At 45.0% G+C, this 26,733-nt stretch overlaps 1 protein-coding gene and 1 non-coding gene across 3 annotated transcripts in view; both read right to left on the bottom strand.

The window, feature by feature from the left end:
* Window positions 1-1,190: 1,190 nt before the first annotated feature.
* trnaa-ugc (transfer RNA alanine (anticodon UGC)) lies at window positions 1,191-1,264 on the bottom strand. Its single transcript has one exon. It is a non-coding gene; the product is annotated as a tRNA-Ala (tRNA).
* A 1,592-nt stretch (window positions 1,265-2,856) lies between these two features.
* Window positions 2,857-26,733, bottom strand: part of LOC115133630 (RAS guanyl-releasing protein 2-like) — a 73,577-nt gene continuing 49,700 nt past the window's right edge. For both annotated transcript variants that reach the window (XM_029667066.2, XM_029667065.2), the window contains exons 13-17: window positions 20,277-20,418; window positions 11,585-11,621; window positions 9,256-9,414; window positions 7,634-7,738; window positions 2,857-7,468 (exon numbers count right to left, since the gene is read on the bottom strand). In XM_029667066.2, the coding sequence (XP_029522926.1) occupies window positions 7,680-7,738; window positions 9,256-9,414; window positions 11,585-11,621; window positions 20,277-20,418 (397 nt within the window). In that variant the 3' untranslated portion in view covers window positions 2,857-7,468; window positions 7,634-7,679. The remainder of the gene's footprint in view (window positions 7,469-7,633; window positions 7,739-9,255; window positions 9,415-11,584; window positions 11,622-20,276; window positions 20,419-26,733) is intronic.

The raw sequence follows: 26,733 nt of genomic DNA on the forward strand, positions 1-26,733 counted from the left end.
TGTTATTGACCTTCATAACCATGGCCAGTGTTATTGACCTTCATAACCATGGCCAGTGTTATTGACCTTCATAACCATGGCCAGTGTTATTGACCTTCATAACCATGACCAGTGTGGTTGACCTTCATAACCATGGCCAGTGTGGGTTGACCTTCATAATCATGGCCAGTGTGGGTTGACCTTCATAACCATGACCAGTGTGGTTGACCTTCATAACCATGACCAGTGTGGTTGACCTTCATAACCATGGCCAGTGTGGGTTGACCTTCATAACCATGGCCAGTGTGGGTTGACCTTCATGGCCAGTGTGGGTTGACCTTCATGGCCAGTGTGGTGGAGTCAGAGGTTCAGACTAAAGATGGAATCAACGACGTTCCCATCGAATCCATGCCAGTGGCGAGACACATGGCTGTTATTTTGTCTGCAAATTCGTTTTTCGAGGTTGTATAATGCAGCTTATGAGCTCTGTGGTGTTATAAAGAAGCTCTGTGGTGTTATAAAGAAGCTCTGTGGTGTTATAAAGAAGCTCTGTGGTGTTATAAAGAAGCTCTGTGGTGTTATAAAGAAGCTCTGTGGTGTTATAAAGAAGCTCTGTGGTGTTATAAAGAAGCTTTGTGGTGTTATAAAGAAGCTCTGTGGTGTTATAAAGAAGCTCTGTGGTGTTATAAAGAAGCTCTGTGGTGTTATAAAGAAGCTCTGTGGTGTTATAAAGAAGCTCTGTCTGGTGATGTTGTAAGAAGAGGCCTTGTCTTTCTTTAGTGAATCAATCTGGTTTCTGAGACAGACAGAAATCGTCATTAATATGGCGAGTGAATCTTGTATAATCGAGCTGATATCAGACATTTCTTTTTAACATACTGTACATTCATCCACTCGCTATATCCTCAAAAATGGTAGTTTGCATGAACTGATGAGACATCATGGAGTTGGTACAGACCTTTGTAATAAAATGCATTTGAAGTAAAAGCTTTGTTGCCCATCAAAGACATAAACATGCAGTCAAGGTGACGTGACATTATGTGAATATCCTTACATTTCCCAAGACCTTCATCCTCCTCTTCCTGTCCCAGATACAAAATACAGGAGACAGCCTATATAGTATTAAGCTATTTACATTTCAGTCATTTAGCAGACACTGCTATCCAGAACGACCTTCAGTAGTGCGTGCATACATACTCTTTGCTCCCTACTGGTCCCCAGTGGGAATCAAACCCACAACCCTGGCATTGCAAGTGCCATGCTCTACCAACTGAGCCACACAACCTATGTATAGTACAGGCCTTAAGGCGTTGGCCAGACTGACCCGTGGAGAACGGACATCAAATTAGAAAGGATTCATGCTCCTCTTTTAATTGGCTAACGTATCCATCGAACCGTCAAAAGTTAAATTCATCGGAACTTTTCTCCCATGGAAATTGTACGGATATTGGAGTCGTCATCTCCGCTGGCCGTTAACGGATGACTCCCATTGAGAAATCATTTGAAATCACAGATACGGATGACATCAAAGGGCTAGTTTAGCCGCGCCCGAAGATCCCTCAACCTCACTCACAGATACAAAACACAGAAGACAGAGGGGACAGAGGGGTCAGCGGGGACAGAGGGGTCAGCAGGGACAGAGGGGTCGGCGGGGACAGAGGGGTCAGCCGGGACAGAGGGGTCGCAGGGGACAGAGGCGTCGGCGGGGACAGAGGGGTCGGCGGGGACATACAGAGCCATAAACAAATAGGGAATAAGCTGCTCTTGTTTTTTGCCCATCTTCCTCCCGGGTAGCTATTGACAACAGGCCCGGGCCCTGCGGCGCCTCAGCCTGGAGCTGTAACTAGATAAGTCAGAGGCATGCTATCGCTGATCCCTCGGTCGGGAGATCCAATCCACCGGTCCATCACTCAAATGCACGGCCCAGGCAAGGAGCGAGCGGCGAGCCCCTCCTCCTCGCCTTCCAAACCTGCAGCTTGAGGGATATTAAATATGCGCCCTGTCCCAGTAGCCGATGCAGTGTTATTGATTATGTGTCAATCCCGGCAGCCACTGACGGTCATTGCGGTATCAGTGACGGTTTTCTCTCAACTCGAACCCAACCAACTCTGTTAAATGAAAAGATCTAAATGAGAAGAAGACATGAAGATATGAGAGTGTGTGTGTGTTTTGGGGAGGTGGGATCAGACAGGACAGTCTTAGGGCCCTCTGGGTTTCTGGAGCTGAAAGACAAATACTAGAAATACACACTTTATACTACTAACTGATTCCCTTTTATGATGTCTCTTATACCCCAGCTTTCAACCAATCAGCATTCAGGGCTCCAACCACCCAGTTTATAATGAGGATTCTAGCAGACTTAGCACCCTAGAGTGAGGAGCACTGGGACGTTTTGCAATGAGTCTCGTGCAATTAAGGCTGAGAGTGTACTCACCAACCAAAAAAAGGAAGATACTGTCAGAAATACCTTATTTTTTTTATGTGGACAGGATGAGAAGCTACTGTTAACTAATTAAAGATCCCCTCTCTAATCATAAAGACTGAGGCTCTATCTGGAAAGTGTGTGGCATAACAAATAGTCCATATCCCAGTGGTGTTAAAGGTCCCATAGAGAGACAGAGTGGGAACCTACTTATTAAGCCCATGCCACTCAAGATCCTCCTCTCTCCCTCCCCAAACCAATCAACAAACTCATACATCACTACGGAGGAGGGGTGAGAGAATAAATGGCAGGCAGTGATAACCGAGCAGTGATAACAGAGTCAAATAAATCTGTTGGTTTTCTTTTAATATTTAATGACTTTACACCCAGCAAACCTGTGTGTGTGTGTGTGTGTGTGGCGGCAGGGGGGGGGTTTAAGTGCAAAAATTGACTGATTCCATTAATCCAAAACGTTTATTAACTTGTGTTTATAGGAATGCTACCCTTTCCTCGTGACAGAACATGTATTATGCATTTCCTCTACGTGCAATGCTCTTTCTACCCAATGACTGTGCCCCTGAGTGAGTGCCCATCCCTTTTAACAGCTCAACAGCACCATCAAGTGGTCTATCCTGGTACTAGTAACACTGCTGGGGGTGCATATACGTGTCTGTGCCACTAGGGGGCCCGTGTTGTGACTAAATGTACATGTATGAGTATGTTTTCTAATTCCTCAAGCTGTTTGAGTAGACATTAAGTCAATGTGTTTTAACAAGGTGAACATGAGAAACCTACCACTCTAACAATGTCAATATAATTTACACATGTACACAGTCTACATAGAATCAAATCCCTGTCAGTCACTCAAGATTATCCACGTCCATGTCAACTAAACAGACTACAAATCAATATGCACAGCGTACAAAACATGAGGAACATTTTTCCATTACTTAGTTTTCACCTTGATTCGCCTGGTCAGTCTAAGATCCCTTATTGGTGTCACTTCAAACCACTTCAATCAGTGTAGATGAAGGGGAGGAGACATGTAGATGAAGGGGAGGAGACGGGTTAAAGAAGGATTTTTACGTTTCGAGACATGGATTGTTTATGTGTGAATGGGTAAGGCAAAAGATTTAAGTGCCTTTGAACAGGGTATGGTAGTAGGTGCCAGGCAGCACCCGTTTGAGTGTGTCAAGAAGTGCAACGCTGCTGGGTTGTTCAAGCTCAAGTGTCCCGTGTGTATCAAGAATGGTCCACCACCCAAAGAACATCCAGACAGCATTGGAGTCAACATGGGCCAGCATCCTTGTGGAACGCTTTCGACACCTTGTAGAGTCCATGCCCTGACAAATTGAGGCTGTTCTGAGGGCAAAGGGGGGGATGCAACTCAATATTAGCAAAGTGTTTCCCTAATGTCGGTACACTCCGTGTACTTTTCTTTAATAAGCATCGATTATTCTGATGGAATATGTGTCAGAGCTGGGTGAAATACATACAGTATTTAAATAGTATTTGAGATGTGCCTTACTATTCCATTCCTTCCATTGTACCGGGCAAGCTAAATTGATCGCAGCCCTAAAGTGCACTCCACACCAGAATATCAAAATAGGGCCTGTACGGTGTCCACATTAGGACATCCTCAACTCAACTGCTGAGACTGTCCTAATATGGACACCGTAGGTTTGAAACATTGTAGACTGAAGAGCAACAGGGCTTGCTCTACTGCGCCAGTCTTCTCAAGGATCTGAGAATCCATTTTTGATCCAAACAGAATTCCTTCACATCAAGGTCGATGATGGAGATTGGCTAACAACGTGAGGCTATTTCCTGCAGCCTTCATTACAATGTAATTAGCTCCGGCACTATTCGATTTCCGTCACTGAGATCAATACCAGTCAGGGCCACAGCTAAACGACGGAGCAGGCCGGGCCTTCATGTAGCTGAGTGGAAAGTATCAATCATGGGCCAGACTACACTCCTATCATACTGTTACCATGGCCACACACAGGAATGTTAGAAGTAGGTATATGAGGGTCGGTTGAGTGTTTGGATAAAATTGCGATTTTTTTTATAGGGATTTTGAGAATAAAGGCAAATATGTGAGATATGACCACCAATATGCTTGTGTATGTTTAAGACACAACTATTGAGCATCTAAGCTTTGAGTGATTACAAATCAAACTGCTATCACCGTAATGTTATTGGTTTCTCTTCAGACAGGAAACCAAGGTGAAAAGTCTGACAAAATCACAACAAGAGCACTGTGATGTAATCAGTTCACTATATACCTAATTAATTTGATTAGTGTTGAGTGCAGGTGTTAACACAGGCCTCGGTGTGTGTGCGTTCTAAGGACAGTCTGACCATCAGTTCAGACAGTCCTTGACAACTCTGCTAATGTAATTACACCACAGCTAAGAAATTAAGTGAAACATCCCCGCTCAGTCAATAAAGCAACAGACACTAAGAGACTGAACTCTCCATTCATCCCACATGAGAGAACTCAGAAATATTCAATATAATAACGTCAGATGAAATAGCTGCATGAATCAATGTGCGAGATGGAAGCTGTGGAATCAAATAGTGCATTTCCACATAACAAATTGGGGGGCGATGAAACAACGGAGCCCCGTTCATTTTGGGGGGGGGGGGGCTGTGAACATGGGCGAGGGAGCGTGAACAAGGCAGGACTAAAGTTGGGGAAAGCTGAACTTTATGCAAATACTCTGGCTTATCGCAACGCTATTGTCCAAGCAAAGCTCACTATAGCTTCCATACCCTACTTGATTGGATGTTGGTATCTAGCACTACCTTGCCTGCTTGCTCTAGCACCCACATGAGGGAGAAGCTGGAGCTTTACAGATTGCCGGATAGAAATGTAAACTTAATTTCCGATTGAGTCGGCACATACTACGTTTACGGTGAATGCGGTCTTGGCTAACGCGGGAACATTGCCTTTAAATTTCAATCGCGCTGTAACTTCTGTAATACAGATTGAATAGAGCCCTTCGTTTCTTTGGTAATAACAGAGCGCATGGCCGACTGGTTAAGAATTCCAATACAGGACGTCAAGCAACTACACGATGGCAGGGAAAGTGGGTCGGATATAAACTTTAGACAAGGAATGTGTGGCGGGAATGGATTCGGCAAGAGTCACAAACACACACGGCGCGTCACTGGGTTGCTGTGCTATTAGTCCTATCACGTTGTGCATCCTTCTTAAAACAAATAGCAGTGATGCATTCTGCATTTAACACTGAGAAACAGCAGAGACACGTCCACAGAGTTACCAACATGACATCAGATGAAAGCATTAGTTCCCTTACTGTAACAAATGATAACTTTGTCCAGAGGGGAAACTGCCATGGTAGGGCTGGCAGTTTAGTTTTGGACGTAAGTAAAGAAGCAGGATATACTGTACTGTATTAATGAAAGCCAGAGGAAGTACTTAATTCAAAGATACACAAACAGCTAACATTGTGGGACTTTCCCTCAGAGGATACAGACCCCAAAACTAATACGTTGAGGAGAGTCTCTCGCCTGCAGGATTTCATGTTGCCATTAAAAAATATATATATACGTGCGACATTAAAAATACACTTAACAGACATTTTGGCAAATGTGGATCCCCTTGAAGCATGCTTGATAAGACAATGGACTTACATGTCTCGTATTAAAATAGACGTTAAAATAGATGTCAATTCTCAGGACAATATATAACATTCACCGTTTCAAACTACACTGAAAGTTACTGAGAGGAAAGGTCCTGTGTCGGTGCACTGAAACATAACAGTATTACAACAGTATACCGTGCATACACACCACAGTCAAATGACCATAGGAAAAGCATTGATATTCAGGTAAACAGAAGGACAAAAACACAACAGCATTGAAATCCAGGATGTACGTTCCAGTCCATTGTTGCTGTTGTTGTGCTAGATAGCGGTTTGATACCCAATCCACGAAAGCAGCAGTCGTTCTGGAGCCGAAACGTTTCATCTCTGACATCGAACACACCGTGTGTTTTAAAGTTTCTCCCATGACATTTACAAAGAAACAAGCTACTCAGACAAAAGCAAAGCTTTTCTCCCCAGAGAAAGCAGTTGGAAGTCCAGGTGGCATGTAAAGCCTATGGATTCTATCTTGGCAATAACAGCACCTCTTATATTTTGGAGAGACATCGTTTAGGTTATTAATATAGACATAATAATAACAACATATAGCTAAATGCATAGCTAAAACATACCACTTAGACTCGAAGGTAATAGCATCACACTAAACACAATGTGATTTATTTTCTATATTCAGTGTTAGGTAAACTAGGTAAGAGATATGAAAACATGGGCTTACATCCACATTTTAAAATATAGATTTAACACAGAAAGACATTTTGTACAAATGCACTTATATTGAGGGAGTTGAAATCTTGAGTAAATGTAAGGTATGCATTTGCAGTATTTTTCCACTATGTGGCAGCATCTCTCTCTCGCTCTGTGTGTGAGTGACATGCCTTGAATAAAATGGACAATGTTCTCTCTTCTACACAACCGACAATCATATCTGTTCTACCTAATGGCAGTCTGAATGTTGCAGATAGAAATGGAATGGATAGAGCTGAAACGATTCCCTCTTTTACACGACAGACAATCATATCTGTTCTACCTAATGGCAGTCTGAATGTTGCATATAGAAATGGAATGGATAGAGCTGAAACGATTCCTTCTTTTACACGACAGACAATCATATCTGTTCTACCTAATGGCAGTCTGAATGTTGCAGATAGAAATGGAATGGATAGAGCTGAAACGATTCCCCCTTTAACACGACAGACAATCATATCTGTTCTACCTAATGGCAGTCTGAATGTTGCAGATAGAAATGGAATGGATAGAGCTGAAACGATTCCCTCTTTTACACGACAGACAATCATAATCTGTACTAGATGATACATTGCGTTATGTAACGTTGTACCCTGCTGAGCAGACCCCAGCAGGCTTCTGGCTCCCGACCACTGTTGTTTCCTCCTGGCAGTGTCTGGCTGTATGAATGCCAGAGTACGTAGGACTTCTAGGAAAGTTATCAAAGAGAAGTCATTCATTAATCTGACTACCGGTACTTGAATACGTGAATTGATTGTTCATTGAAATCACATTTGGCTACTTCAGTCATTGGCTCGTGATCTTCCAAGGCCTCCAGAATTAACTATTATAGTAGCTACAGAATGCATTTTACCTGAAGGGACATATCAGGCCAGGCCTGCCTATTGGTTATCATCTGGTTATAGATGGACATCAAACACACCTTCCTCCACTGCCTGGAGATCTTCCTCTACAATCACTGAGAGCGAGAGCAAGCAACAGAGGAGAGAGAGAGAAAGAAAGAGACACAGAAGAGTTCAGTGACCATGGTTACTATTGTCTAGTCCACCCATGAACATCATTGCATACTCTCCCCATTAGACAAGGGCATTGTTGAACGGCATAAAACTCTAAAACAATATAATTCTATAACACAGCGCTATACAGAGGGAACCGTCCATTCCCAGCGGCTTAATTGTGCCTGGATGTATTATTTATGCTGCAGTAGTTTGTGTCATGGGGCTAGGGTCAGTCTGTTATATCTGGAGTACTTCTCCTGTCTTATCCGGTGTCCTGTGTGAATTTAAGTATGCTCTCTCTAATTCTCTCTCTCTTTCTCTCTCAGTGGACCTGAGCCCTAGGACCATTCCTCAGGACTACTTAGCTTGATGACTCCTTGCTGTCCCCAGTCCACCTGGCCATGCTGCTGCTCCAGTTTCAACTGTTCTGCCTGCGGCTATGGAACCCTGACCTGTTCACCAGATGTGCTACCTGTCCCAGACATGCTGTTTTCAACTCTCTAGAGACATCAGGAGCGGTAGAGATACTCTCAATGATTGGCTATGAAAAGCCAACTGACATTTTACTCCCGAGGTGCTGACCTGTTGCACCCTCCACAACCACTGAGATTATTATTATTTGACCATGCTGGTCATTTATGAACATTTGAACATCTTGGCCATGTTCTGTTATAATCTCCACCCGGCACAGCCAGAAGAGGACTGGCCACCCCTCAGAGCCTGGTTCCTCTCTAGGTTTCTTCCTAGGTTCCTGCCTTTCTAGGGAGTGCTTCTACACCTGCATTGCTTGCTGTTTGGGGTTTGAGGCTGGGTTTCTGTACAGCACTTTGTGGCATCAGCTGATGTAAGAAGAGCTTTATAAATACATTTGATTGATTGATGTATGATTCCTCCGCTCGTTACATTGCTGTGATTTGTGTCACATTTACATTGCAAATCACAGGCTGGTAAGAATGCCCCAAATGTCTTTGTCTGTGTGTCACAACTATTTGGGGAGAAACATTACACACACTTTGAATAGTGAGCATGGTAAAATGAGTGAAAGAGATCCTCGAACAAAACGAACAACGACCCAATCATTCATTTCAACTACATGCTAATGGTGGACCCGTTTTCAAATCAGATTTTGGACCTGATTTACTAGGCATTTGTGCCAGGCACATTCCCAGTGGACCTGATTTACTAGGCATTTGTGCCAGGCACATTCCCAGTGGACCTGATTTACTAGGCATTTGTGCCAGGCACATTCCCAGTGGACCTGATTTACTAGGCATTTGTGCCAGGCACATTCCCAGTGGACCTGATTTACTAGGCATTTGTGCCAGGCACATTCCCAGTGGACCTGATTTACTAGGCATTTGTGCCAGGCACATTCCCGGTGGACCCGTTTTTGAGTGACACCAAATCTGAAGAATCGTGGTCAGATATGGCCATTGTATTAGTGAAACCAGATTGGGGGTTGGAGGGGGTCTCTCACCTGTGTTCTGTAGGCTTGGTGGGGTGTTGGCCAGGGGCGGGAAGCTGTAGGAGCGAGCCTGAAGGGAGGGGGCATGCTCATGGCTGATGCTCTTGGTCCGTTTACGACACTCCACAGCCAGACGACCTCGACACGCCTTATGACAATTAATTCCACACGCTGTCCGAGGAAGGGAGGGAGAGACGGAGGGAGTGAGTAGGGGGGGATGGGTAGAGAAGGAGGGGATAGAGAGGGTGAGAGAGGAAGAGGGTGAGAGATGAGCAGAGAAAGAGGAGGAGATAGGTAGAGAGTAAGGGTGAGAAGGAAGATAGGGAATGAGGGAAGAATGCAGGATGAGATGGGGAGTAAGGGGTGGAGAGTTAGATGAAGTATGCAAGGTTGAGAAGGAGAGAGAGAGGAGGGGGGTGCAAATAGAATCATTGGGGCAAAGGGAAGAGTGAGTGGTGAGAGGTAGGTGCGCTTACACGCAGTGCAGATACACACACACACACACACAGCCAGACAGACCCTGACAACAGCTGACAACAAAGGACCCTCTAGGAGCAGGGAGAAAAGGGGGAGCAGGGATGTCCAGGGGGTCAGTGAGAGAAATTCAGAGTAATGAAACACATACCTAGATATACACACACACTTATACTCATTCATTTACACGCACCTATACTCATTCATTTACACGCACCTATACTCATTAATTTACACGCACCTATACTCATTCATTTACACGCACCTATACTCATTCATTTACACGCACCTATACTCATTCATTTACACACACTCTCAGTAAAACGTCAGCATCAGCGAAAGTTAGTTTTATTCAAATGTATTCTCTCCCATATACCATCCAGACTGATCGAGACTCCACACACTCTCTCTCTGTCACACACACACACACACACACTCATCACTACTGTTCTGCACCAATTCATTTCAATTATCTGCTGCCACCGCCTCCCCCACTCGGTGACTGGGGCCAACGATGGTAATGGAAATGAATGGCTGGGACTTCTCATTGAATTCCACACAAGGCCCTCAGCAGAGTAGAGCAGCCTGGTACACTCACAACCGGACTCACACTCAGCACCCTAAATAGCACCCTATTCCCTAAGAAGTGCACTACTTTTGACCAGGGCCCATAGTGCTCGGGATAAAAATAGTACACTACATAGGGAATAGTGTTCCATTTGGGAGAGACAGACAGACACAGTCTACTGAGTGTAGTACAGACAGAGTGCAGGTGTACGCTTAATGGCGAGTTGGAGCTAATGGAAGTATGACATGTGACTCATCCCAATGACAACACATGGTCAGACTACCTTACATTATCCTCATTCAGGGCTCCCAATGACAACACACGGTCAGACTACCTTACATTATCCTCAGTCAGGGCTGCCAATGACAACACACGGTCAGACTACCTTACATTATCCTCAGTCAGGGCTGCCAATGACAACACACGGTCAGACTACCTTACATTATCCTCAGTCAGGGCTGCCAATGACAACACACGGTCAGACTACCTTACATTATCCTCAGTCAGGGCTCCCAATGACAACACACGGTCAGACTACCTTACATTATCCTCAGTCAGGGCTGGCAATGACAACACAGACTACCTTACATTATCCTCAGTCAGGGCTCAGACTACCTTACATTATCCTCAGTCAGGGCTGCCAATGACAACACACGGTCAGACTACCTTACATTATCCTCAGTCAGGGCTGCCAATGACAACACACGGTCAGACTACCTTACATTATCCTCAGTCAGGGCTGCCAATGACAACACACGGTCAGACTACCTTACATTATCCTCAGTCAGGGCTGGCAATGACAACACACGGTCAGACTACCTTACATTATCCTCAGTCAGGGCTGCCAATCAGACTACCTTACATTATCCTCAGTCAGGGCTGGGTCAGACTACCTTACATTATCCTCAGTCAGGGCTGCCAATGACAACACACGGTCAGACTACCTTACATTATCCTCAGTCAGGGCTGCCAATGACAACACATTTAATGATGATCCTTTGTGCTCTGTTCACGTGTTGACATAGGGAGCCCTGTAAGCAGATAATGTACTCTGATATATTTGCCATGGTTTCCATGCCGTTGACATTAAGCTCAAAGCCACCTTTGGGTTTGAGTGATGATTGTTTGCAATCGATGATGACAAAGGGAATTGGTAATTCAATGGCGCCATGTGCGGAAGAATTCATAAAAATTTATTTCATAGACATGTTGGGGCAGAATTATTTTATTTATTTATTTCATAGACATGTTGTAGCTATTTGAACTATTCAAGTTAGATAAATGTATTGATACTCTTACCTTTACACTTGTATCCCTGTTTGTAGAAGCCCCATATCTGGAGAGAGAGAGAGAAGTAATTTGTCACTTCTTTTCATGAGATTCTTGGAACATGAAGGAGACAGAGGGAGGTGGGGGAAGTGACAGATGAAGGCAGAGTAACAAGGAGGAAAGAGAGAGAAGAGGATGAAAAATACAGAGGAGGAGCAGGTGGTTGTGGGTAGAGAGAGAGGGAGAGGTAGAAAGAGAGACAAGAGGATGAAAAATACAGAGGAGGAGCAGGTGGTTGTGGGTAGAGGGAGAGGTAGAAAGAGAGAGGGAGAGGTAGAGAGAGATGGAGAGGTAGAAAGAGAGACAGGTAGAAAGAGAGAGGGAGAGATAGAAAGAGAGACAGGTAGAAACAAAGAGTGACGGCTGGAAAAAAGAGAGACTCGTCGGTAAACTTTCCAAATGTCGACAAAACAAATTACACTACACAAGGTGAGCTGTTTTTGTGTCTGTAAAATTAATTATGCAGGAAATCAAATATTGATATAATAATCATCACATCAAAATCACGCGATGATATTGTGTGGTCAACCCACTACGATTGAGGCAAGCATGCAGTTTATTAGGCTCCAGATGAAATACGCTACGATGAACTTTACAGGATGGTGAAAGTGGTTGCTTGAAGCTAGATGCAGGGGGTCTTATTTCAAACGTTTTTTAATTGAACCTTTATTTAACTAGGCAAGTCCGTTAACAACAAGCTCTTATTTACGATGACGGCCTCCACCAGCCAAACCCTCCCACAACCCTTAACGACGCTGGGCCAGTTGTGCACTGCCCTATGGGACTCCAGGATCACGGCCGGTTGTGATACAGCCCGAGATCTGTAGTAATGCAACTAGCACTGAGATGCAGTGCCTTAGACCGCTGCACCACTCGGTAAGGTTATTCTGGTGACAAGATCATCGATTGGCTGTCGTAAAGACAGCTTTTTTTGTCCATAATAATCTCATTATGTAGACTATACCCTCACTGTATCTGGTAGCTGTATCCTCACTGTATCTGGTAGCTGTAGACTATACCCTCACTGTATCTGGTAGCTGTAGACTATACCCTCACTGTATCTGGTAGCTGTAGACTATACCCTCACTGTATCTGGTAGCTGTAGACTATACCCTCACTGTATCTGTATCTGGTAGCTGTACCTATACCCTCACTGTATCTGGTAGCTGTACCTGTACTCACTGTATCTGTTAGCTGTATCTGGTAGCTATCTGGTAGCTGTAGGCTACCTCACTGTATCTGTAGCTGTAGGTATCTGGTAGCTGTACCCCTCACTGTATCTGTTAGCTGTACCCTCACTGTATCTGGTAGCTGTAGGCTATACCCTCACTGTATCTGGTAGATGTAGGCTATACCCTCACTGTATCTGGTAGCTATACCCTCACTGTATCTGGTAGCTGTAGGCTATACCCTCACTGTATCTGGTAGCTGTAGACTATACCCTCACTGTATCTGGTAGCTGTAGACTATACCCTCACTGTATCTGGTAGCTGTAGACTAGTACTGTATCTGTAGCTACCCCTCACTGTATCTGGTAGCTATAGACTATACCCTCACTGTATCTGGTAGCTGTAGGCTATACCCTCACTGTATCTGTTAGCTGTAGGCTATACCCTCACTGTATCTGTAGGCTATACCCTCACTGTATCTGGTAGCTGTAGACTATACCCTCACTGTATCTGGTAGCTATACCCTCACTGTATCTGGTAGCTGTAGGCTATACCCTCACTGTATCTGTTAGCTGTAGGCTATACCCTCACTGTATCTGGTAGCTGTAGACTATACCCTCACTGTATCTGGTAGCTGTAGACTATACCCTCACTGTATCTGGTAGCTGTAGACTATACCCTCACTGTATCTGGTAGCTGTAGACTATACCCTCACTGTATCTGGTAGCTGTAGACTATACCCTCACTGTATCTGGTAGCTGTACCCTCACTGTATCTGGTAGCTGTACCCTCACTGTATCTGGTAGCTGTACCCTCACTGTATCTGGTAGCTGTACCCTCACTGTATCTGGTAGCTGTACCCTCACTGTATCTGGTAGCTCTACCCTCACTGTATCTGGTAGCTGTAGACTATACCCTCACTGTATCCGGTAGCTGTAGGCTAGAGTGCACGTGCCAAGACCAGAGTGGGCACATTCACTATATAACACAACATTTTAGAGTTGAAAATGCGATGAAAACCACTGTATTTATAGCCTGTATTTATAGCCTGTATTTATAGCCTGTATTGTTTATTTCGGTACCTGGGAATTTAACCGCAAAAGTTATTGTATGTGCACTACTTTTATCTGCACCGAGTTAATTTGATGGAAACACTTCTCTGGAAGAAAAAAAAAACATTCAAAAATGCAGATTTTCAAACATTCGGATGAAAATCTGTCAACAATTGGACGGATAGGATTTTGTTTTATTTTGTGTATGTGTGAGTTAAGTTTTGTTTTGTCCTCTAAATTGGCCACCCCATTCAACAGTACAATGAATGTCATTGTTAGTATTGCTGTCTTTTTTATTAGATTTTTTATTGTAAAATTATAAACATATTATTTTTAAAAAACAATTGGACGGAAACCGAGCTACTGATAGGAAGTGTGAGAGAGAAAGAGAAAATGAGCATTAGAGGTAGAAAGAGAGAGGTAGAAGAGAAGGGAGGTGGTGGGAGAGTGAGATCAAGCAGGCACTAGGAGCCCACCGCGGGGGAACAATGACATGAAAGACTGGTCCAGGAGATCACAGCCACACCAGAGATCTGAGGACAGAGGATACCCCGCCCCACACACACACACACACACACACACACACACACGGACGGACACACACGGACGGACACACACGGACGGACACACAAACACAGGACACACACACATGGACGGACACACACACACACACGGACGGACACACACGGACGGACACACAAACACAGGACACACAAACATGGACGGACACACACACACACACATACAGCAGGGACCGACAAACGAACACAAACAAGCCTCGATGGCACCAAAACACTGACCAGACATGGCTTCAAAGAGTATACATTTTCTTTCCTGAACTAGACCAACAGGACATAAAAACCTCTCATCAGTCAGACAACAAGAACAAGGGCTACATCCCACATCCACAGGCATGGCTTTGTAGAGAACTAAACACCAATCCTTACAACTGACCCCTTGTATAACCAATATCTCTAGCCCCTGGAGCATAACAACACTCTCTCCCTCCCTGGCTACATACCAAATGGGCCCTGGTCAAATATAGGGAAGAGGATGCCAGTTGGGATTGCACTGTCCTTTATCTCCCAGCGTTGAACTACACAGTGAGTACCAAGACCCATTCACAGGAAGCTTCAGTAAGTATGTGATGAGACTACAGCGGTGGTTGTCAGAGAGACATTAAAACAATGTTGGATTGTGAAGAGAAGTCTGATCCACTCCATAACGGTGGCGGGTGGCTTGTTTTTTCCAGTGGTGCAGAAAAATGGGAAGTTGAATTGTTTTGTTTGACCCGAAGCCAACAGCCAACAGGAAAGCACGCAGGCAGGCAGGAAGTAGCTGGTGGCCCTGTCGCTCTGCCACACACTGTTACCGAGCTAATCTTTTCTCCCTCCCTCCATTTCATTTTTTATTACAATTTTCCCAGAAGGGCTTGGAAATTCCACTTAGATCCCTTGTGTGAATCATCAGTGTGTGTAGAAGGTGGGGGTGGGGGTAGGGGTGGTTGGGGTGGGGTGGGGTAAGTGTAAGGGTGTTTTAAAAAATAAAAAAGAGTGTGTATGAGTCAGACGCTGTGTGCGTTTGTTGATGTGCTGCACCTCATCTCTCTCTTTCTGTGCACCTGTTGGAGCGGTCACCCAGTCACCTCAGTATAAAGCCATCACTGGCTCTCATTACACACTCTGCTGACTCACTGGCCATGTGTGAGGCAACAGAGAGTTCCTCTGAAGAACTCAGACACCACTCGGTCGGTCTCCTCACACAAGCACATGGAAAACCAGGTTTGTCAAGGACCCAATTACCTGCCTACTGTGTTACCTCACCATCCCAGTGCTGTATCTCCAAATAATTGGCATGGCCTCTAGACCAGACCCAATATTAATACAGAATAAATGCAGTTACTGTCCAGAACCTTCACAAAAATATGTCAGAATACTCAAAGCGACAGGGCGTGTCCATTCATTTTTTTCATTTAACCTTTATTTAACTAGGTCAGTTCAGAACAAATTCTTATTTTACAATGACGGCTACCCCGGCCAAACCCTTCCCTAACCCGGACAGCGCTGGGCCAATTGTGCACCGCCCTTTGGGACTCTCGATCACGGCCGGTTGTGATACAGCCCGGGATCGAACCAGGGTCTGTAGTGACGCCTCTAGCACTGAGAGGCAGTGCCTTGGACCGCTGTGCCACTCGAGAGCCATCAATGGTCATCAATGACATTCTGTCCAAACGGCGCTTTCACCAATCAATTTAATCAATCCAATTAAAAATGCATTGAAGACAATATGGAATAGTAGAGGAATAGAGATCTATACAAAATCCTAGCAATTTTGACCAAGGCTCTCTTTTGTGATTTAAATCATCTGTTTTAAGACATTGTGGTAATTGGTCTGTATGAGTCTGTATTATACTTTAGAGGGAGGATGGATGGTCAAACTACCATTTACTACCAAGATGGCGTAGCAGTCAATCGTCTTTGTCCTGTCGTGTCCTTTGTATATATCTCTTTACATATTTTTCTTTGCATATCTTTTTTAAATATTTTCCTAAACCTCAACTTCTAAATACTCTCCTGCAACCCGCCTCACCCAATGTGGTGTGGATCTGCTTTTTTTTCTAAAGTATTTATATTTACTTTAGAATACCTCAACTGAAGCTAGCCAGCTAACTACCTACCATTGCTAGCGGTCATCAGCTAACCTCTAGCTCGGAAAGCTCTCGCCAGTTCGAACAACGTGACTCAAACCAGAGCATAACGGACCTATTTCTCTCCATATCCCCGGATTCCTACCGCAAACTCTGAACATTTTTATCTGGATCTTCGCAACTAGCTAACTGCAATCCCGGGTGACCACTCCTGGCTAGCGTTTCCATCCCGGAGCAAGCACCAATTAGCCTGAAGCTAGCCCGGCCAGGGCTCCTGTTCTACCACCGAAGCCCACTCCCGGGCTACAATATCTAGACCCCTTCTACTCCCGGTACGGGACACGGAACCCCGCCGATCCTCTACGACTGGAATACCGACATAATCTGCCCAAGGATTCCAACAAGCCCCACAGGCGCGACGCCCGCTGAAGAAGGCCCATTCTGCTAACCTGCCAGGCCTGCTAGCTACCTAGAGCTACCTGGAACCCTACTAATTCCACAACTGGTCTATCGACGTCACCGCACGAAGAGGCAAAAACAGACTTACCCCCATCTGCTAACTGCCAGCTTGCCTGCCCCGGTCTGCTAACTGTTAGCCTGCCTGCCCCGGTCTGCTAACTGCTAGCCCCTGCTAACTGGTTGCTTGCTAACCCGGTCTGCAAACAGCTAGCTTGCCAGCCCAGGTCTGCTAACTGCTAGCTTGTTTAGTCCCAGGCCTACTAACTGTTAGCATCGGCCTGCTAACTGTCTGAATCGCCGTGTCCCCAGTCAGCCCAACCACTCACTGGACCCATATGTTCACTTGGCTATGCATGCCTCTCTCTAATGTCAATATGCCTTGTCCATTACTGTCCTGGTTAGTGATTACTGTCTTATTTCACTGTAGAGCCTCTAGCCCTGATCAATATGCCTTAACCAACCATGTTGTCCCACCTCCTACATATGCAATGACATCACCTGGTTTAAACGTCTCTAGAGACTCTCTCTCATCATTACTCAATGCCTAGGTTTACCTCCAATGTACTCACATCCTACCTTACCTTTGTCTGTACACTATGCCTTGAATCTATGCTATCGTTCCCAGAAACCTGCTCCTTTTACTCTCTGTTCCGAACATGCTAGACGGCCAGTTCGAATAGCCTTTAGCCGTACCCTTATCCTACTTCTCCTCTGTTCCTCTTGTGATGTAGAGGTTAATCCAGGTCCTGCAGTGCCTAGCTCTACTCCCCAGGTGCTCTCATTTGTTGACTTCTGTAACCGTAAAAGCCTTGGTTTCATGCATGTTAACATTGGAAGCCTACTCCCTAAGTTTGTTTTATTCACTGCTTTAGCACACTCTGCCAACCCGGATGTCTTAGTCGTGTCTGAATCCTGGCTTATGAAAACCACCAAAAACCCTGAAATCTCCATCGTTAACAAAAACATTTTCCACCAAGATAGAACTGCCAAAGGGGGTGGTGTTGCAATGTACTGCAAAGATAGTAATACAGAACTCTGCAGGCTATCCAAGTCTGTACCCAAACAATTTGAGCTTATACTTCTAAAAATGCACATTTCAAGAAACAAGTCTCTCACTGTTGCCGCTTGCTATAGACCTCCCTCTGCCCCCAGCTGTGCCCTCGATACCATATGTGAATTGATTGCCCCCCCCATCTATCTTCTGAGCTCGTGCTACTAGGTGACCTAAACTGGGACATGCTTAACACCCCGGCCATCCTACAATCTAAGCTTGATGCCCTCAATCTCACACAAATTATCAATGAACCTACCAGGTACAACTCCAAATCTGTAAACACGGGCACCCTCATAGATGTCATCCTAATTAACTCGCCCTCCAAATACACCTCTGCTGTTTTCAAGATCTCAGCGATCACTGCCTCATTGCCTGCATCCGTAATGGGTCTGCAACCAAACGACCACCCCTCATCACTGTCAAACGCTCCCTAAAACACTTCTGCGAGCAGGCTTTTCTAATTGACATGGCCGGGGTATCCTGGAATGACATTGACCTCATCCCGTCAGTAGATGATGACTGGCTATTCTTTGAAAGTGCCTTCCTCACCATCTTAAATAAGCATTCCAATTAACAAACAGATTACCGACCATTTCGAATCCCACTCTACCTTCTCTGCTATGCAATCTGGTTTCAAAGCTGGTCATGGGTGCACCTCAGCCACGCTCAAGGTCCTAAACGACATCATAAACGCCATCGATAAGAGACATTACTGTGCAGCCGTATTCATCGACCTGGCCAAGCCTTTCGACTCTGTCAATCACCACATTCTTATTGGCAGACTCGACAGCCTTGGTTTCTCAAATGATTGCCTCGCCTGGTTTACCAATTACTTCTCTGATAGAGTTCAGTGTGTCAAATCGGAGGGCCTGTTGTCCGGACCTCTGGCAGTCTCTATGGGGGTGCCACAGGGTTCAATCCTCGGGCCGACTCTCTTCCCTGTATATATCAACGATGTCGCTCTTGCTGCTGGTGATTCTCTGATCCACCTCTACGCAGACGACACCATTCTGTATACTTCTGGCCCTTCTTTGGACACTGTATTACCTAACCTCCAGACGAGCTTCAATGCCATACAACTCTCATTCCGTGGCCTCCAACTGCTCTTAAAACGCAAGTAAAACTAAATGCATGCTCTTCAACCGATCACTGCCCGCACCTGCTCGCCCGTCCAGCATCACTACTCTGGACGGCTCTGACTTAGAATACTTGGACAACTACAAATACCTAGGTGTCTGGTTAGATTGGAAACTCTTCTTCCAGACTCACATTAAGCATCTCCAATCCAAAATGAAATCTAGAATCGGCTTCCTATATCGCAACAAAGCATCCTTCACTCATGCTGCCAAACATACCCTCGTAAAACTGACCATTCTACCAATCCTCAACTTCGGTAATGTCATCTATAAAATAGCATCCAACACTACTCAACAAACTGGATGCAGTCTATCACAGTGCCATCCGTTTTGTCACCAAAGCTCCATACACTACCCACCATTGCGACCTGTACGCTCTCGTTGGTTGGCCCTCGCTTCATACTCGTCGCCAAACCCACTGGCTACAGGTTATCTACAAGTCTCTGCTAGGTAAAACCCCACCTTATCTCAGCTCACTGGTCACCATAGCACCACCCACTCGTAGCACGCGCTCCAGCAGGTATATCTCACTGGTCACCCCCAAAGCCAATTCCTCCTTTGGTCATCTTTCCTTCCAGTTCTCTGCTGCCAATGACTGGAACGAACTGCAAAAATCTCTGAAGCTGGAGACTCATATCTCCCTCAATAACTTTAAGCATCAGCTGTCAGAGCAGCTCACAGGTCACTGCACCTGTACATAGATGGGCAGTGTACAGATGGGCTATCTACCTACCTCATCTCCATACTGTATTTATTTATTTATCTTGCTCCTTTGCACTCCAGTATCTCTACCTGCACATTCATCTTCTGCACATCTACCATTCCAGTGTTTAATTGCTATATTGTAATTACTTCGCCACCATGGCCTATTTAATGCCTTAACTCCCTTATCTTACCTCATTTGCACTCACTGTATATAGACTTTTTGTTTTCTTTTGTTCTACTGTATTATTGACTGTATGTTTTGTTTATTCCATGTGTAACTCTGTGTTGTTGTATTGTGTCGAATTGCTACGCTTTATCTTGGCCAGGTCGAAGTTGCAAATGAGAACTTGTTCTACCTGGTTAAATAAAGGTGTTCTCAACTGGACTACCTGGTTAAATAAAGCTGAAATAAAAAACTGACCAGTGGATAAGATACTCACAAAGCCAGCGCAGTGTTCACAGAAGGTGGGTTTGACGTAGGTGGTCTCTGTGAAGGTGTGGATGAAGCCCATCTTACAGTTGAGCAGAGAGCTGGCCTTCATGAAGTAGTCGATCATCTCTTCCCGGCTGATCTGCCCATCTCTGGAGGGAGGGAGAGGTGGGGAGGAGGAAGGGGAGAAGAGAGAGAGAGAGAGAAAGAGAGAGAGAGAGAGAAAGGTCATCTGCCATTGGCCTAAAGAGCCGGGAACCCAGACTTCATCAAAGAAATTGGAAATACAGACATTTTCATCTGAAATAAATGTGGTATAGAGAAAACGGGCCCACTGGTTGCTGTCTAGGTTACAGAGAGCTGGTAGTCCCATCAACCAAACTACCAGCAGTGAAACAGGGAAGGGACTCAGGGGGTACGCTCATTTGGTATAGAGCAGATCTAACCCTCTCTAGTAAATATGTCAGAACAGGAACATTTTACATCTGGCTAGAAATGATTTATCAAATGATCTCAACAGCGAAAAATGTCCTAATCTGTGCTACCTCTATCCCCCTAATAGAATACCCATACTTTAATGAAGACAGCTTCTCCATCCTAGAAGGGGAGATTAACCATTTCCAGGTACTAGTCTGTGGCGGCCTAAATGCCAGAACTGGACAAGAAACTGACACTCTTAACACACAGGGGGACAAACACCTACCTGACAGCCTTCCCCTCCCAAATATACCCTCCTAGCCACTACGGCAAAACAACCAACAACAACAAAAAGATCACAACTCCTGCAGCTCTGTCGCACGTTGGGTTTGTACATAGTCAATGGTAGGCTTTGTGGGGACTCTTACGGTAGGTACACCTATAACTCATCCCTTGGCAGTAGTACTGTAGATTACTTTATCACGGACCTCAACCCAGAGTCTCTCAGAGCATTCGCAGTCAGCCCACTGACACACCCATCAGGCCACAGCAAAATCAGTCTACTTGAACAGAGCAATACTCAATCATGAGGCATCAAAGCCATAGTAACTGCATAATATTAAGAAATACTATAGATGGCAGGTAGTGTAGAAACCTACCAAAAAACTGTTAGGAAACAAATTCCATCCCTTTTAGACAACTTCCTGGACATAACGTTTCACTGTAATGGTAAAGGTAGTAGAAAACCTAAACAGTATATTTGACCTCTAAGCTCCCATATCAAATCAAAAAATTAAGCAGACAACTGAAGAAAATAAACAACAATGACAAATGGTTTGATGAAGAATGCAAAAACAAATTGAAGGAAGAAACAAACAACACGAAGAGTTATCTATCCAAAACAGAGATGTATGGATAAACCACTTCACCAATCTATTTGGCTCCATAACAAACAACACGAAGAGTTATCTATCCAAAACAGAGATGTATGGATAAATCACTTCACCAATCTATTTGGCTCCATAACAAAGAACCAACAGCAAAAACATATACCTGATCAAAAACAAATCTTAGAATGGACTATTAAAGACGACCAGAACCCACTGGATTCTCCAATTACCTTGATTGAACTACAGGACAAAATACAAACCCTCCAACCCAAAAAGGCCTGTGGTGTTGATGGTATCCTGAATGAAATGATCAAATATACACATTCCAATTGACAAACAAACGAACCAAAACACCGGCAAAGACTTCTAATCAAATCAAATGTATTTATAAAGCCCTTCTTGCATCAGCTGATGTCTCAAAGTGCTGTACCCAGCCTAAAACCCCAAACAGCAAGCAATGCAGGTGTAGAATCATGGTGGCTAGGAAAAACTGCCTAGAAAGGCCAAAACCTAGGAAGAAACCTAGAGAGGAACCAGGCTATGAGGGGTGGCCAGTCCTCTTCTGGCTGTGCCAGGTGGAGATTATAACAGAACATGGCCAAGATGTTCAAATGTTCATAAATGACCAGCATGGTCAAATAATAATAATCACAGTAGAGTTCGAGGGTGCAGCAAGTCAGCATGCTTTGTTGATGTAAAAAATCAAAAAAAGTTTGACTAAATTTGTCATGAGGGTCTGCTATACAAATTGATGGAAGGCAGTGTTGGGGGACAAACATCCAACATTATAAAATCCATGTACACAAAACAAAATAGGCTAAAAACACAAACTTCTTTCCTCGGGCCGTGGGGGGAGACAGGGATGCAGCTTGAGCCCCACACTCTTCAACATATACAGTGCTTTGGGAAAGTATTCAGACCCCTAGACTTTTTCCACATTCTGTTACATTACAGCCTTATTCTAAAATGTATTAAATTGTTTTATTTCCCTCATCAATCGAGACACAATACCCCATAATGACAAAGCAAAAACAGGAATTGTTTGCTAATTTATAAAAAATAAAAATAAACATTTACATAAGTATTCAGACCCTTTACTCAGTACTTTGTTGATGCACCTTTGGCAGTGATTACAGCCTCGAGTCTTCTTGGGTATGACGCTACAAGCTTGGCACAGCTGTATTTGAGGAGTTTCCCCCATTCTTCTCAGCAGATCATCTCAATCTTTGTCAGGTTGGATGGGGAGCGTTGCTGCACAGCTATTTTCAGGTCTCTCCAGAGATGTTCGATCAGGTTCAGGCTCTGGCTGGGACTGAAGGACATTCAGAGACTTGTCAGAGACTTGTCCCAAAGCCACTCCTGCATTGTCTTGGCTGTGTGATTAGGGTCATTGTCCTGTTGGAAGGTGAACCTTCACCCCAGTCTGAGGTCCTGAGCGGTCTGGAGCAGGTTTTCATCAAGGATCTCTCTGTACTTTGCTCCGTTCATCTTTGCCTCGATCCTGAGAAGTCTCCCAGTCCCTGTCACAACATGATGCTGCCACCACCATAGGGATGGTGCCAGGTTTCTTCCAGATGTGACACTTTGCATTCAGAGCAAAGAGTTTAATCTTGGTTTCATCAGACCAGCAAATCTTGTTTCTCATGGTCAAAGAGTCTTTAGGTGCCTTTTGGGAAAACTCCAAGTGGGTTTTCATTTGTCTTTTACTGAGGAGTGGCTTCCATCTGGTCACTCTACCATAAAGGCCTGATTGGTGGAGTGCTGCAGAGATGGTTGTCCTTCTGGAAGGTTCTCCCATCTCCACAGAGGAACTCTAGAGGTCTGTCAGAGTGACCATCGGGTACTTGGTCACCTCCCTGACTCCCCCGATTCCTCAGTTTAGCCAGCTCTAGGAAGAGTCTTGGTGGTTGCAAACGTCTTCCATTTAATAATGATGGAGGCCACTGTGTTCTTGGGGACCTTCAATGCTGCAGAAATGTTTTGGTACCCTTCCCAGATCTGTGCCTCGACACATCCTGTCTCAGAGCTCTAAGAACAATACCTTTGACCTCATGGCTTGGTTTTTGCTCTGACATGCACGGTCAACTGTGGGACCTTATATAGACAGGCGTGTGCCTTTCCAAATCATGTCCAATCAATTGAATTTTACACAGGTGGACTCCAATCAAGTTGTAGAAACATCTCAAGGATGATAAATTGAAACAGGATGCAGCTGAGCTCCATGTCGAGTCTCATTGCAAAGGCTCTGAATACTTATGTAGATAAAGTATATATATATATTTTTGTTATATATATATTTTTGTTGTATATATATTTTTGTTGTATATATATTTTTGTTATATATATTTTTGTTATATATATATTTTTGTTATATATATATTTTTTTACAAACGTTTAAAAACTGTTTTTGATTTGTCATTATGGGATATTGTGTGTAGATTGAGTATTTATTTTGTAATAAGGCTGTAACGTAACAAAATGTGGGAAAAGACAAGGGGTCTGAATACTTTCTGAAGGCACGGTACATCAACGAATTGGCGAGGGCTCTAGAACAGTCTGCAGCATCCGGCCTCATGGTATTCCAAATAATAGTAATAGTAATAGTTGCCAGGACCACAAATACAAATTCCATCTAGACATCGTTGTCCTAGAGCACCCAAAAAAACTATACATACCTCGGCCTAAACATCAGCGCCATGGGTAACTTCCACAAAGCTGTGAACGGTCTGAGAGACAAGGCAAGAAGGACCTTCTATGCCATCAAAAGGAACATAAAATTCGACATACCAATTAGGATCTGGCTAAAAAAATACTTGAATCAGTTGTAGAACCCATTTCCCTTTATGGTTGTGAGGTCTGGGGTCCGCTCACCAACCAAGAATTCACAAAAGAGAACTAACACGAAATTAAGACTCTGCATGCAGATTTCTGCAACAACAAAAAAATCCTATGTGTACAACGTAAAACACCAAATAATGCATTCAGAGGAGAATTAGGCCGATGCACATTATCAAAGCCCTTTTAAAGAACTGTTCAATTCTACAACCACCAAAAAGGAAGGGATTCCCAAACCTTCCATAACAAAGCCATCACCTACAGAGAGATGAACCTGGAGAAGAGTCCCCTAAACAAGCTGGTCCTGGGGCTCTGTTCACAAACACAAACAGACCCCACAGAGCCCCAGGACAGCAACACAATTAGACCCAACCAAATCATGAGAAAACAAAAAGATAATGACTTGACACAATGGAAAGAATTAACAAAAGAACTGAGCAAACTAGAATGCTATTTGGCCCTAAACAGAGAGTACACCGTGGCAGAATACCTGACCACTGTGACTGACCCAAACTTAAGGAAAGCTTTGACTATGTACAGACTCAGTGAGCATAGCATTGCTATTGAGAAAGGCTGCAGTAGGCAGACCTGACTCTCAAAAGAAGACAGGCTATGTGCTCACTGCCCACAAAATGAGGTGGAAACTGAGCTGCACTTCCTAACCTCCTGCCCAATATATTAGAGACACATATTTCCCTCAGATTACACAGATCCACAAAGAATTCTAAAACAAATCAAATGTTGATAAACTCCCATATCTACTGGGTGAAATACCACAGTGTGTCATCCCAGCAGCAAGATTTGTGACCTGTTGTCACAAGAAAAGGGCAACCAGTGAAGAACAAACACCATTGTAAATACCCTTTTGTACTTTAACTATTTGCACATCGATACAACACTGTATATAGACATAATACGACATTTGAAATGTCTCTATTCCTTTGGAACTGTTTGTAATGTTTACTGTTCATCTTTGTTTATTTCACTTTTGTTTATTATATATTTCACATGCTTTGGCAATGTAAACATGTGTTTCCCATGACAATAAAGCCCCTTGAACTGAAGAGGGGAGGGGCAGAAAGAGAATGAGAAAGTGAGCGATGGAGAGAGGGTGAAAGGGAGGGAGAGGGAGAGAGAGCAAGACAGAGAGGAAGAGAGAGCAAGATGGAGAGGAAGCGAGAGCGAGCGAGGCGGAGAAAGAGCGGGAGCGGGAGGGAGACGGAGAGGAAGAGAGAGCGAGACGGAGAGAGAGGAAGAGAGAGCGAGGGAGAGAGCGAGAGGAAGAGAGAGCGAGGGAGCAAGAGGGAGAGAGCAAGAGGGAGAGAGCAAGAGGGAGAGAGCAAGAGGGAGAGAGCAAGAGGGAGAGAGCAAGAGGGAGAGAGCAAGAGGGAGAGAGAGCGAGAGGGAGAGAGCGAGAGGGAGAGAGCGAGAGGGAGAGAGCGAGAGGGAGAGAGCGAGAGGGAGAGAGCAAGAGGGAGAGAGCGAGAGGGAGAGAGCGAGAGGGAGAGAGCGAGAGGGAGAGAGCGAGAGGGAGAGAGCGAGAGGGAGAGAGCAAGAGGGAGAGAGCAAGAGGGAGAGAGCAAGAGGGAGAGAGCGAGAAGGAGAGAGCGAGAGGGAGAGAGCAAGAGGGAGAGAGCGAGAGGGAGAGAGAGCGAGAGGGAGAGAGCGAGAGGGAGAGAGCGAGAGGGAGAGAGAGCGAGAGGGAGAGAGCAAGAGGGAGAGAGAGCGAGAGGGAGAGAGAGCGATAGGGAGAGAGAGCGAGAGGGAGAGAGAGCGATAGGGAGAGAGAGCGAGACGGAGAGAGAGCGATAGGGAGAGAGAGCGATAGGGAGAGAGAGCGATAGGGAGAGAGAGCGAGACGGAGAGAGAGCGAGACGGAGAGAGAGCGAGACGGAGAGAGAGAGCGAGACGGAGAGAGAGCGAGACGGAGAGAGAGCGAGAGGAGAGAGAGCGAGACGGAGAGAGAGCGATAGGGAGAGAGAGCGAGACGGAGAGGGATAGAGAGAGAGCGATAGGGAGAGAGAGCGAGACGGAGAGAGCGAGAGAGAGAGAGCGATAGGGAGAGAGAGCGAGACGGAGAGAGAGCGATAGGGAGAGAGAGCGAGACGGAGAGAGAGCGAGACGGAGAGAGAGCGAGACGGAGAGAGAGCGAGACGGAGAGAGAGCGAGACGGAGAGAGAGCGAGACGGAGAGAGAGCGAGACGGAGAGAGAGCGAGAGGGAGAGAGAGCGAGACGGAGAGAGAGCGAGACGGAGAGAGAGCGAGAGGGAGAGAGAGCGATAGGGAGAGAGAGCGATAGGGAGAGAGAGCGAGAGGGAGAGAGAG

The sequence above is a fragment of the Oncorhynchus nerka genome, linkage group LG8 (genome assembly GCF_034236695.1).
Source record: "Oncorhynchus nerka isolate Pitt River linkage group LG8, Oner_Uvic_2.0, whole genome shotgun sequence".
Taxonomy (NCBI): Eukaryota; Metazoa; Chordata; class Actinopteri; order Salmoniformes; family Salmonidae; genus Oncorhynchus; species Oncorhynchus nerka.